Raw genomic sequence first — 13,309 nt, 5'->3', positions numbered from 1 at the left:
CATCGAGATCTACAACAGAGACTTTTCGCTAAAGAAGAATTGTCCTACCAAGATGCCTTAAGGGAAGTCACCGCAGAAGAAGCAGCAGGCGGCGCTGTCAAGAACATGCGGCCGATCAGAAACAGTCCAGAGGTTGCATCCGTGCACCAGGAAGACGTCCAAAGAAACTCCGAGGAGGATCCGGACGAGGAAGTCGACCGTCTCCACCCCACGAAGGAAGAAAATCAGAAGGGAAGCTCTTCAGCTCCGCTCAAGTGCATCGGCTGTGGAGGTCGCCACAGGAGAACCGACTGCAAGTTCCGCTCCGCTACCTGCCGGGCATGTGGCAAACAAGGACACATTGCAGCTGTGTGTCTGGGCCGACGAAAGGTACAACCTCAGGAAGAACTGCGCCTGAAAGGTACCAGATTCCCCAGCCAGAATAGGGTAGGGTTTTGCGCTTCGCGAAGAAGCATCCTTAGGACAGGCACACACAAGCCCATTAAGAAAAAGCTGTCACTCAAGGTGAAGCTACAAGGGGTTCCATTATCTATGGAATTAGACACAGGGTCTGCCTTTTCAATTATCTCCTTGCATACATTTAGGAAGATTTGTTCCGGTAGTGGAACTCAGGCCAAGTTAAGGCCTTCTGACATTGTGTTAACAGATTTTCAAAATTCAAGAGTGTGTGTTAAGGGGGAGGCCACCCTTAACGTGCAATACAAGAGTTTTGAAGGTCCACTAGACGTATTAGTAGTAGGGGGTGAACGAACGAGTCTCATAGGACTCGATTGGTTTGAGGCCCTGGGGATACACGTCACAGGACTCAACAGTTTACAAACACTCGACCTACAGGAAGTCTGCAAAGAATTTGCAGATGTTTTCAGCCCCCAGCTGGGCACATTCAAAGGACCCCCTGTGTCCTTAAAGCTAGACCCCACTGTCACTCCCATTAGAATTAAAGCAAGAAGGGTCCCTTTTGCTTTAAAGAGTAAAATTGACACTGAGTTAGACAAACTGATTCAACAGGGAATCCTAGAACCTGTTGATTCCAGTCCTTGGGAGACCCCCATTGTCACGCCTCTAAAGGCAAATGGGGACATTCGCATTTGTGCTGACTACAAATGCACTCTGAATAAGGCATTGCAGCAACATGCCTATCCTGTTCCTGTGGTCAGTCATATTCTGGCCTCCCTCAAGGGGGGGCGCGTTTTTGCAAAGCTTGACCTAGCTCAAGCGTATCAACAGCTGCCTGTTGATGATGATGCTGCTATAGCTCAGACTATTGTGACCCACAGGGGAGCCTTTAAGGTAAAAAGGCTGCAGTTTGGAGTGAATGTCGCTCCTGGGATTTTCCAAAGCGTAATGGAAAACACACTGCGGGGCATACCGGGGGTTTGCCCCTACTTTGATGATGTCTTAATTGCAGGAGACTCCACACACATTCTAGCTGAAAGGCTAAGGGCTGTTCTGTTAAGATTCAGGAAATCAGGCCTCAAGCTCAAAAAAGACAAATGCAAGATTGGGGTGCCTTCTACTGAATTTCTGGGGTTCAAAATTGATGCTGCTGGGATTCACCCTGCTGAATCCAAACTAACTGCTATTTTAGAAGCACCTAGGCCAAAGTCCAAGGCCGAACTTCAGGCCTTCCTGGGCCTCCTGAATTTCTACAATTCTTTTCTTCCACAAAAAGCTAGTGTAGCTGAGCCTCTTCACAGGCTACTAGACAAGCAAGCAGTGTGGCAGTGGTCACAAACGCATGAGGGTTGTTTTAACAAAGTCAAGGCTTTGCTCACTTCTAACAGTGTACTTGCACATTTCAACGAGTCCCTTCCTGTGTGCATCGCTTGTGATGCGTCCCCTTACGGGGTTGGAGCTGTCCTGAGCCACCTCAGGTCTGATGGAACTCAGGTTCCTGTTGCATATTACTCCAGAACATTGTCTTCTGCTGAGCGCAACTACGCTCAGATAGACAGGGAGGCTCTGGCTGTTGTTGCTGGAATTAAAAAATTCCATGACTTTCTATATGGCAGGCACTTCACGGTCTTCACTGACCATAAGCCTCTGCTGGGACTGTTTACCACACGTAAGCAGACTCCCCAAATCATTTCCCCTAGAATGCTTAGGTGGTCTATTTTTTTGTCTGCATATGATTTTTCTTTACTCCACAAGCCTGGGAAAGAAATGGGCCATGCTGATGGCCTCAGTAGATTGCCTCTGCCAGTAGTAGAAGCTGACCCTGCGCCAGCTGTCAACATTCTATCTATCCAAGCCTTGCCCGAGCTCCCTCTTAGTGCCAGGGATGTTGCCGCTGAAACAGGTACAGATCACACACTTTCACGTGTCCGTTCCTGGGTTTTGTCGGGTTGGCCTGAGCACTGCCCTAGTCCTGAGTTTCAGAGTTTCTGGTCCAAAAGGAATGACTGTCCCTTTCTCAGGGTTGTCTGCTTTGGGGAAACAGAGTTGTCATTCCCACCTCAATGAGGACTAGGGTCTTAGAATCCCTCCACGAGGGTCATCCTGGCATTGTTCATATGAAGGCCCTTGCGCGCAGCCACTTGTGGTGGCCTGGTTTAGATAAAGATATTGAGGCTAAGGTGCATGCATGCCACCTGTGCCAACGATCTCGCCCAGAGATGCCCCAAGCTCCCGTGCATAGATGGGAGGAAACACAGTCCCCATGGTCTAGGGTGCACATTGACTACGCTGGGCCCTTTCAGGGCCAGTTCTTCTTGGTCCTTGTTGACAGCCATTCAAAATGGCTTGAGGTTGCACCTGTCTCATCCACCACCACTGCAAAGACTATTCAGGTACTGAGGGGGATTTTTGCTGCACACGGGCTTCCAGATGTCATTGTGTCTGACAACGGCCCTCAATTCACTTCCTCCGAATTCCAAGCTTTCTTACAGGCTAACATGATTCATCATGCCACGTCTGCACCCTTCCACCCGTCCACCAACGGTATGGCTGAACGTATGGTGCGCATCACGAAGGACGCATTGAAAAGACTCACCTACGGGGACTGGCATCACAGGTTGGCTGACTTTCTCCTTTCTTATCGCACCACACCGTCCACTTCTACAGGGAGAAGCCCAGCTGAACTTCGTTGGGGGCATCAACTTACTACTAAACTTGACCGGTTGCATCCGGACAGACTGCCTTCATCTACCTCACATCCTAGGGCACCTAGACAACTACTTGTGGGTGCCCCGGTTTGGGCTCGCAATTACGGGCCTGGTCATACATGGGTCCCCGCTTCTATTTCCAGGGTCACAGGTCCTCTCTCCTACGAGGTAGCCCTGGACAACGGTCGTGTCCTGCGTCGGCACATCGACCAACTCCGCCCTAGGCGGGACCTTTCAGATGAGACTCCTGGGTCTTTTCCAGGGGGGGAGGGGGACCCTTTGGAGCAAAGGGAAGGGCACGAGCTGCTGCCCATCTCCACTGATGGAGCCACAAACGGCCCATCCCAGGGTTCCGCGAGAGCTCCGAACAAGAATTCTATGAGCCTACCTAACTACCAGGCATCCACGCCTACTCCAGCCAGGGAGTCACCCCGGGGGCATACTCACTTTCCACACACATCACACAGCACTCCAGTCACGGAGGATACCCGGGGGCATCCCAACAAATCATTCCCCACAAGAGAGCTGGCACACAATCCCCAAAGTTGGCCTGACCTTACCCCAAATCCTACAGGGGGTCAAACATACAGGGAGGTGGTCGAGGAACCAAGTCCCGACTACAACACCTCTAGCCCAAATCAGGGAGTAACTGAGTTTTGGGAAAGTACAGAAACCCATACAAGCCCGGACACAGAACGGGGTTCAGGGAATGGACAGCCTCCTGACAGGTCTTGGATGGACCTAGGAGGTTCAACAGAGACGCCCAGCAGTGGCTATCACTTCAAGGGGCCCGAGGGTCTACAGCTAGGCAGGTCAACCAGGTCACAAAGTGACAGAAGCCCTGGCCTGACGAGCCCGGTGGGCGAGCAAGCAGGCCAGGCATCGGGGCACAGTCCTTGGAAGGCACCAAGGCAAAATAAGGAGAACAGGCTCACATCTCCCTCCAGTCAGGGAACTCCTGCTAGTAACCCAGAGCTGAGAAGGTCACAGAGAGCAAAGAAGTCTCCTAAATACTTAGAGGATTACATAACATTGCTGGCTAAACAAAAGCCAGGTAACGATAGGAGCACTGAGAAGCAGAACACTGCATAAAATAAATGATTATATGTTGGTAGTAGTTTTAGCCCGGGGGAAAGGGGTGTTATGTCCCGAGCCTTGCAAATGGCTCGGGCGTTTGCAGGCAGTCCCGGGCAGGTGCAAAGCTGCCCGGGACCAGACAGGCTGTCGCCAGCGCCGTGCGCATGCGCGGGTGCTGGCGCGGGAAAAGTATCGCATTTACCCGGGAAATGTCTATATAAGAAGCTGGGAGGTTTTGGGAGCTGCTGAAGCCATCTACTTGTAAGCTGAACGCAGAATAAAGAAAACTGAGAACTCCAACTGCTTCTCGTGTCTGCTTTGCGCCAAGGACTCAACATGTCCATCTTGGCAGCAATATGGGAATGGACCACTGCTGCTTTCCTTTGAGTTATTTTTAATTTCTCAGTCGAGCTAGAGTCCTCTAGTTAGTTCCATCCAAATACTAGCCACATGTTTAATTTTTTGAGATTAACTAATTTGTCATGGATAGTGAAACAATTCTCTCAATCTAGAGTCAGTCATGTGTTTTAGTTCCTAGATAATAACTACATGTTAAAATTAAGTATATTTTTCTTTCATTGCTACAAGTTCCCACAGAAAAATCAGTTAGGCATTTAGTGACAAAACACCCTTCCCAAAAATGTATAAACAATCATCCTTCACTTCATTTAATGCTAGTGGTATTCAGAAGTCAAATTTTCTTCAAGATAAATATTCAATTGTGCTGTGAACTTAAAAAAGTTTGTGGCTGTTTCTCTGTAATTATTATTTATAGCATTATGAGAATAAGCATAGTTTCACCCTTGGCTGGCATGGCTCTCTCTCATATGACTCAAAATCTGATAGCTGTTTCCCTGTTGGATTAAACACATTTTAGTATGTTGTCTCAAGCTTAAATTGAGATCTTACCTATTGTTAGTAGAAAGCTATTCCAAAAAATATAGCATGGTGTTGCTTTGTTTCATAGTTACAATTAACTATTATTTGCCTGGATTGGTACCTTTAACCAGGAGATGGTTAATTGATTAAGGCATTCTTGGTTGGATGTTGATAATGCAATGATTTTAGACAGATAGCGATAGATAGATAGATAGATAGATAGATAGATAGATAGATAGATAGATAGATAGATAGATAGATAGATAGATCTATGATATGCTAAAACAGGAACAAACATCCTACGTTTTGGCTTGGTGTCTTTGTCTGGCACTTGATTCCCATCAATAAAGAACAGAAATGGAATCTCCCAAACTTTTCACAGCTAACCTAGAGGTACATTTGACCTCATTTTGCAATGCTTCTTGATTCCTCAGGAATTATTTCATTTTTACTTTTTAATCACCAGAATTGAAGCATGGGTTTTATTTCTCATGTGCCAGGTTGAAGTGGGAGGGCAGCATGTAAGATACCTCTGGAAGATGGATGGTACAGCAGGAAGCACATGTTGCTTTCCCAAAGCAAGAGGCAGGGCTAGAATGCAAAGTTCTAGAAGGCTTCTGAAGAAGGAATTTGTAGACTTCCAGCTTCTACCCAATGGACTTAGAGTAGGTGAGCTATTTATTATAGCGCCAACTGTTACATTTCATTGGATATGGAGAGAATATGCTAAAGTGTCAAATAATGAGTGTCAAATAATTTTCTAAGGTATGCTCTCTTTACAGTAAAATCTTTAGCTTTGGAAAAAGTTGTATCTGTTCCTACTGCTAAAGATGGCCCCAGTTTATGTCAAGCCCAGCAGGACAGAGAGGTTTTTGATATTTGGTTAAAAAGTTCTTAAGATTAAAAAAAACTGAATTGTGAGTAAACTCTCTAAGAAAACTGGAGTAGAGCGGTGCAGTTACTTTGGAAATAGACTCCCGGTCTTCTGCATAAATCCAGTTTTCTCTCCAGATTCAAGCACAAGGAAAACCAGTTCATGAGTTCACCAGTCCATAATCTGTGCTTCCCGAACCCTCACCCTAACTGTAACTTATTAGACCCGATGCAGATGATCTATCCTGGACTTAAAACTTCCAAAAATGTGTAGCAATAGAGTTTGTGTATATTTTCACAAACAATGGGATTTACTTTTGTAAAAATCATGCAGTCGAAAAAATGGACAGCCATTCTAAAAGAAAGTAAAAGATCAGGACTGAATGCTCAGTCAATATTTAAATTGTACATATCTAGCCTGCCAGTTACTGTGTCAAAGTGAGAGGAGAACAGGCTCAGCCTGTGGATAAAAAAATACGATGTTTTCCAAGGCTGCATTTTCATAAGTAAATTGTGGGGTTCACAAGTCATGACCTCAAGTTCAAGTTCTGCCTTAGCCATTGAAAGCTAGCTGGGTGCCTTACTTACTCACTTACTCTCTTTCAGCCTAACACACTTCATAGCGTTGTTGTGGGGAAAATAGGTGTCTTTGCTGTCTTGAGTTACTTGTAAAGCTAATGAAAGTGGAATACAAATAAATAAATGTTGATTTGCTTAATTTAGTTAAGTAACACTTTAAAAACTCTCTTCCAGAGCATTCTCCGTGGATTCGCAGACAATCTGTGGTCTGTTCCTGACAACTCACTACATCCCATTAAAGGGACATTAGGGACAGCACACCATGTTGGAATGAAGTCACTGGAATGAACGCACCACACAGGATGTGGTGTATGACTAAGGGGCAAAGCGGAGAATACATGAAAGAAGCACTTTAAAGGTTCCAGACATCAGTACCTGAAACAATAATCCAACATTGGCCTCAGTTCCTTTCGAATTATTCAGAAGAAGTAGTTTTCAGGTTTGAGGATAAATAGCTTTAAGGACAGTTTTAAAGAAAAGGGCAATTCTGATCCATGATGGTATTCATCCTTTATGAATGATTGCTCTATCTACTTAGAGCAGAAATTATTTACAAAGCATGTGCATGTGTATGTATGTGTGTATATATAACATATTAATCTGTTTTTAGGGCTGTTATTAAATTTGCATTAATCTTCAACGCTTAACATTCTAAGCTGATATTTGCATCTCCCCAGTTCTACAAACGAATGTGGTCTTGAACAAAACAAAATTTTTGCAGACAGATAGGTAATTGAAGCTTTCCCAGACAGCAAGTTTGATTCATAAATGCAAACAACTCCAAAGAAAAGCAGAGCTTTATATTATCCCAGGAAAATTACACCAAGGGTCATCAGTTCACTGCTGTCTGTCCCCGCTAGCAGGTTGCACTGATCTGGGATTAGCACATTTCTTTTAGCCGCCACCACATTGTCTGGCTGCAAAGTTAGCATTTCTTCTGGAGTGATGGTTAGATAGTTTTTCATCGGCAGTGGCTGATTTTTAGATTAGCTGGCTGGAGGGAATGCTTGATAGTTGGTGAAGAGCTCTCAGGAAGGAAAAGCACGAGACTGTTTCAGAGGATTTGGGAAATAAAGCCAGTGGTTGCAAAGAAGTAGTGATGTAGGCAAAGACTGGATTGGTGGGTTTTGTTTTGTTTTGTTCAAGTCATTGTTGACACCTGGCAACTGTCTGGATTAATCCCTGTAGTTTTCTTGGCAAGAATTTAGAAATGGTTTGCCTCCTTCTGAAAGTGACTGGTCCAAGATCACCCAACTGGCTTTGTGCCTAAGGCAGAAGTAGAACTGGTCCACTATGCCTTAGAACAGCATTTCTCAACCTTGACAATTTTAAGGCATGTGGACTTCAACTCCCAGAATTCCACAGCCAGCGTTGCTGGCTGTGGAATTCTGGGAGTTGAAGTCCACATGCCTTAAAATTGTCAAGGTTGAGAAACACTGCCTTAGAAAGTTATACTTTATTATTATACATGGGTCAGTTTCTTGATTTATTTTAAAACCATGGTTAAAACATCACGGCACTTTATCACAAAGCCCACAAAATAGTGAGACAGAATTTATGACTGCCGATGCTACACTGATTCAGAATCCTATTTATTTTTGGAATGGATATCTGTTTTGTGTCTTTCAAGATTATGCAAAATAATTGATTCGTTTTCTTTGTAATCACACCTTCCTTTTGTACATCTTTTAACTTCCTTGCTATCCAATAGTGTGTCTGCCTCCTTTTCTGATTTCCTGTTCATAATATTTTTAAAGAATGGAGTTCTTCATCTTAATTATAATGGTACTATAATGATTCTCAAATGTTAGTTTTTCCTCTTTTATTTTGCCAAGTTTCATTGTCCATTATTTTAGGATTATGCCTCCAGAAGATACTAAGTTTATATTGAAGATTCATTTCTCTTGTATGACTTAAAATATGACAGAAATGTTTCTGAGATCTTACTAACAATTTTGTGACATATCTTACTGCCAAAGATAATAGCTTTATTATTAACTACTAAAAGCTAGTATATTTGCTAAGAGTATATCTCTCAAAACAGTGCACTTATCAGTCCAAAAAGTATTTCCAAAGTTAACAGGTGATATCAATGAATACATTAATTGTGGACGGAAAATAAATCATTTTAAAGGGAAAAAAACATGCAGTTCTTTCCCGTATAAATAAGTATGATTGAATATTATTGGTTTCTGTGGGCTATACGATGTAATCCTTTGAATATTTATTTGGAGCTAAATATTACTATATTCAGCAGTTCTTAGCCAACTATCAAATAGATGTAGGATTAAGCCTATTAATATACAGGTTCAGATCGCTCCTACATGACTTTTGTCTTTACCTTTTTTCATAGAATGTTTCTCCATCCCATTTATCACTCTGTAGTCCCAGAACAAGGCAATGGCATTACTTCTGTATTACTTACTAGAAAAATGTATAGATCTTCCCCTATAATCAACAGGAGCTGAGCCTGTCTTGAGGCTTTGCCTTTTGAGAAAAATCCTATTAAAATTGTGTCTTTTCTTGAAAGGAACATGCTTATGTTATTTAGCCTCCAGCTTGGGTTTTTTGTCCAAGATGTAATGCCTGAATACTAGATACGTATATCTTATCTCTCCCTTCTCTTCTTGCTAAGAGATGTATGTGCTAGACCAGGGGTAGGCAACCTTAGCTCTTTTATAACTTGTGAACTTCAACTCCCAGAATTCCTGAGCCAGCATGGCTCAGCTTGGAAACCTCTCCCTTTCCCCTCAGCACGGCTGGCTCAGGAATTCTGGGAGTTGAAGTCCACGAGTCATAAAAGAGCCAAGGTTGTCTACCCCTGTATTAGGCAAATGAGGACTATTGTGAATCCTTTAATAATCTGTGATGCCCAATTTTCTCCAGATCTAAAAATTGCTGGCACAAAATTGTACAAATCTGCCTAAATGTCCATAAAGTGCTCTTGGGTTGAACTTGGCTCTTGGTGAATGCATCCATGCAGCTTTCTTGGCAATATTATGGAAGTAATTTGCTATTTGTTTTCCAATTTCCCAGTCTAGCCAACAGCCCCAGAATCCTCTGTTGGTGCCCCGTCCAAATATGGACCAGGGCTGATCTGGCAGAAAGGGCTGCCATCTGCTGAAGCTAAATTAGTTCAGAAAATTCATAAATTTTTATGGCCAAGAGCAGCATTTTGGATTCATTCAGAAGAGATACTTCGGGATACCTAGGATAACTTGTTTGCAAAATAGCTTCTTCATCGTATCTGAACGTTCCCCTTGTTAAGGTTACAACGTTACAGCAGATTACAAAAAATAAGTGCTTTAAAAATGGGATCTCATAACTAGATATAATTCCATCAAAAGTAGATATAATTCCACTAAAACTACCGAAGGTCTGTTAATCAGTGGTCTCTCTGGGATTTTGCTGCTTTTCACTGGAATGTTAAAGGCAGCATTATAGCATCATACCGCAATTTTGCATGCCAGGCATCACAGTGCAGGCAGAAAAAGGGCAGAGCTTGTATCACAACTTCATAATGATGCTTTGGTCAGTCTGCCCACTTGGATCCCATGGACACTGTTGTTCCCATTTACATTTAAAGATATTGTACAGTTAAACTAATGAAATATTTGATAGACAACTCTGTGACAATGATCATGTTTGGCAACAATGAAATAACTTAAGTTTCTGAAAGGACTCAACTCCATTTATAATCTCCAGCTAATAAAGAATAGCGTCATCAGACTGTAAAAATAAATTGAGAACCTATTGATGGAATTTGTCAGATCTTACAACTATGCACTTTCTACTAAAAGAACAGCGATAGTCTGCTTCTAGGATGACACTAACAAGTTTCTTGTTTTTTTTAAATATAAAATAGATGCATTAAGTTGGAGGCACCTCCTTTACCAACCCACCAACATAAAAGAAAGTTTAAAAAGGGCTTCTTCCAGGGAAATCTTTGTTATAACCCTGCCATCCTTGGAAGCTGAACAGTTTTTGTTTTGTTTTTTAAAGTCCCTGGATACAAAAAGGTCTGTGTACTAAAGCTTAAATCAACTTTTTTCAACCTACCCTCCTCTAAATCATTTTTTCAAACTTGGCACATTTCAGATGTGTGGCCTTTAACTCCCAGATTTTTTCCAGAAGTTTGAAAACAATGCTCTAAATGTACTGGACTTCAATTCTCATATTTTTTTGTCATCCATATAAGTTACAAATGTACCCATAATAAGCAAGCAAGTTCCAGATCAAAGTTTGAACACATTACCAAATGGGTAAGTTATTAAATACTGCTTATCTGTTTGTAAAGTGCAACAGTCAATTATTTAGCAACTGATCATACTGAGAATGAGTCCTACTGATTGTCTTTTTCTTTGATCTATTGCTCCACTATAATCTAGTCCAATTCAAGGTCCAGCGAAATGTCTTAAAATAAATGTTCTAAAAACATAGTGAAGTTACAAATTTCAGCTGCTTCAGTTATAACGATGCACTGTCAAAGGTGTAAGTTTCATTGCTGCTAACTATAATTCCTAATAAGGTGATGATGATGTCCTCTTTTTCTGAAATTCACATAATAGCATTGTTTCCATGGGAGGAAATATAGTAACAATCAGTATCCTGTGTAATCTTTGAATTACAGACTGCAGGATCCAAAATACTGTGGACAATGTTGTTCTGATGGTCTTGCATTGTTTTTAAAATGAAAGTGTTCTGTTTTTAAAAGTAGCACATTGGCTTACTATTCAAAGACAGAAAAGTTTAAAAGTTCCACATTTTGCACTTTAAGATGAGTAGTGTTGTGATTAAAGGGTTGGACTTGGGAGACCCAGATTTAAATTATGGTATTTACTCAGTAACATTGCGCTAATAAATCTATGTGACATCATCCCATCCTGCAGGGTTACTGTGGAGATAAAATTAAGAGATATCCCTTGCAAGCCCCCTTGAGCTCTCTGAGAAAAAGCAGGATATATAATAATAATGATGTAAATCTTTAAGCATAAAATGTGTATTGTGATCTACATTGGATCTAACAGATTTTAAAAGATTTTCAGATATATGTTGAAATTATTAAAAATAATTTTAGCTATTGAAGGATGTACCAATAAGCTATTTCTGTTGCCTGTAAATACAAATATTTTATTATTCCTATTTTATTAAATGCGAAAAACAGTATGATGAAGAGAGCATATAACTTTGCTAGGATCAATGGAATTTATCCTTTATATTCTTGTGTTTTATATAATATACTATTTAATATTGTTACTGCAATATCATGTAGATTTTAAAACACCTAAAGTGTATTCTTTCTTATATATATATGTATTTCATATAAAGACTTTAGATATTATTATACACTGAATAAGCAAGAAATAAAATTTCCTATATTTATTGGCTTTTAATCTTAGTGGATCATCTACCTTTTCTTCCTTACTGCATATTTACCAAATTTATTTGATCATAAATGAATCTAAAATGAATCTTGACTTTACACTTTACTCTTTTAATTTTAACATATGCACATTTTATATTAATTACAATGATTTAACATCAACCTATGTTTCCTTTCCGCTGCATTATTGTATTTGACCTTTATGTATGACAGTATTTCAATACCTCAAAATCTGTAAGATGTAGACATGTGTACAAACTAGAAAATATTTTATATCATAAAATTTAAATTAAATAGGTTTTCACATGAGGCTCTGGTTCACTGTTATTATGCACTAATTAGGAGCAACTCAATATTTATCTGCCATCAATTTTATATCTTAATTTTTTGAAGTTTGGTAATGGACACTTTAAATTTGCTTTAATGAGTACAAAGGGTTGCCAATCAGAGCCATCTGTTAAACAAGCCTCATGGGACTATTGAATTAATGTTTAGTGTGTATAGCACTTGCTTTCTTGAATTTATCAAATTTCTGGATAAGCATGCATCATCAACAATATTTCTGCAGTAAGTAGAAAGCATATAAATGTAAAGAAAATATTGCTCCAAAGTAAGACAGTTTGGCTTATTTGTATTATATTGTAATACAGGTTATTGGATTATCCAGTTAGCATACCTCTGCCAAGGTCCTGGAGGAGAATATACTCTAGTAGCCAAAAATCAGAAAGGGTTTGGTACAGTAATACCTTTTCTAACCAACGAATGTCAATGTATTTCAATCTTCAAGAAAATTCTATTGCAGATCCCAAAGGGACCATTTTGGGGGAAAAAAAAGCAGCATGGCTATGCGATAGATTGCCGAATTCACATATGTCAAAGGGGTTCAGGTTATCTCAAAAGATCTAAACACAATGGGTTTTAACCCGTTTCAGGTACTTGAAATCTGTCTCATCATCTGTTGATGCACAAATGCCTTTTAAGAAAATTTGCTAGGCTGAAAAGGAAAACAGATTTGTGAAATGAAGAAAGAGGTGATTTTAGTGATGCAGTAGTTAGGGTCGTGATTCTGTAGGAAAGCAAATGCATTGCACATATAAATACTAACTAACTGCATTTCTCACTCCAAGTAAACCAGCAGAAAATCTCCAAAATCCTAAAGGGCCACTGATCAATCAGAATAAGCTAAGAATGCTGGATTACATAGACCAGATTGTCTATATAAACTAGTTTCCTCCATTCCGATAGAATTCAAAATTGGTATTATCTATGTCCTGTGTGACTTGAAATTAAAAAGATCCTGATTTATATGCATACACTATACTAATAAAAATATAGCAAATCTAAAAATGTGCTTGAGGTTTTTTTTGATGAGTTCTTGAAGAACCAAGTACTTTTGGACTCCTCTATGCTCCCA

At 40.7% G+C, this 13,309-nt stretch overlaps 1 protein-coding gene across 3 annotated transcripts in view; it reads left to right on the top strand.

Annotated features, from left to right (window-relative positions):
• The window catches only part of RANBP3L (RAN binding protein 3 like), a 50,602-nt gene extending 42,766 nt beyond the window's left edge, over nucleotides 1–7,836 (top strand). For all 3 annotated transcript variants that reach the window (XR_005557248.1, XM_039347902.1, XM_039347903.1), the window contains one exon: nucleotides 6,687–7,836. Coding sequence is in view for 1 of the 3 variants with exons in the window: in XM_039347902.1 (XP_039203836.1) it covers nucleotides 6,687–6,730 (44 nt within the window). In the remaining 2 variants the exon portion in view is untranslated. The remainder of the gene's footprint in view (nucleotides 1–6,686) is intronic.
• Nucleotides 7,837–13,309: the final 5,473 nt, after the last annotated feature.

This window comes from Crotalus tigris, unplaced genomic scaffold, assembly GCF_016545835.1.
Source record: "Crotalus tigris isolate CLP2741 ecotype Arizona unplaced genomic scaffold, ASM1654583v1 scf7180000018103.2265978, whole genome shotgun sequence".
Lineage (NCBI taxonomy): Eukaryota > Metazoa > Chordata > Lepidosauria > Squamata > Viperidae > Crotalus > Crotalus tigris.
This window is presented reverse-complemented; position numbering and strand designations above follow the sequence as displayed.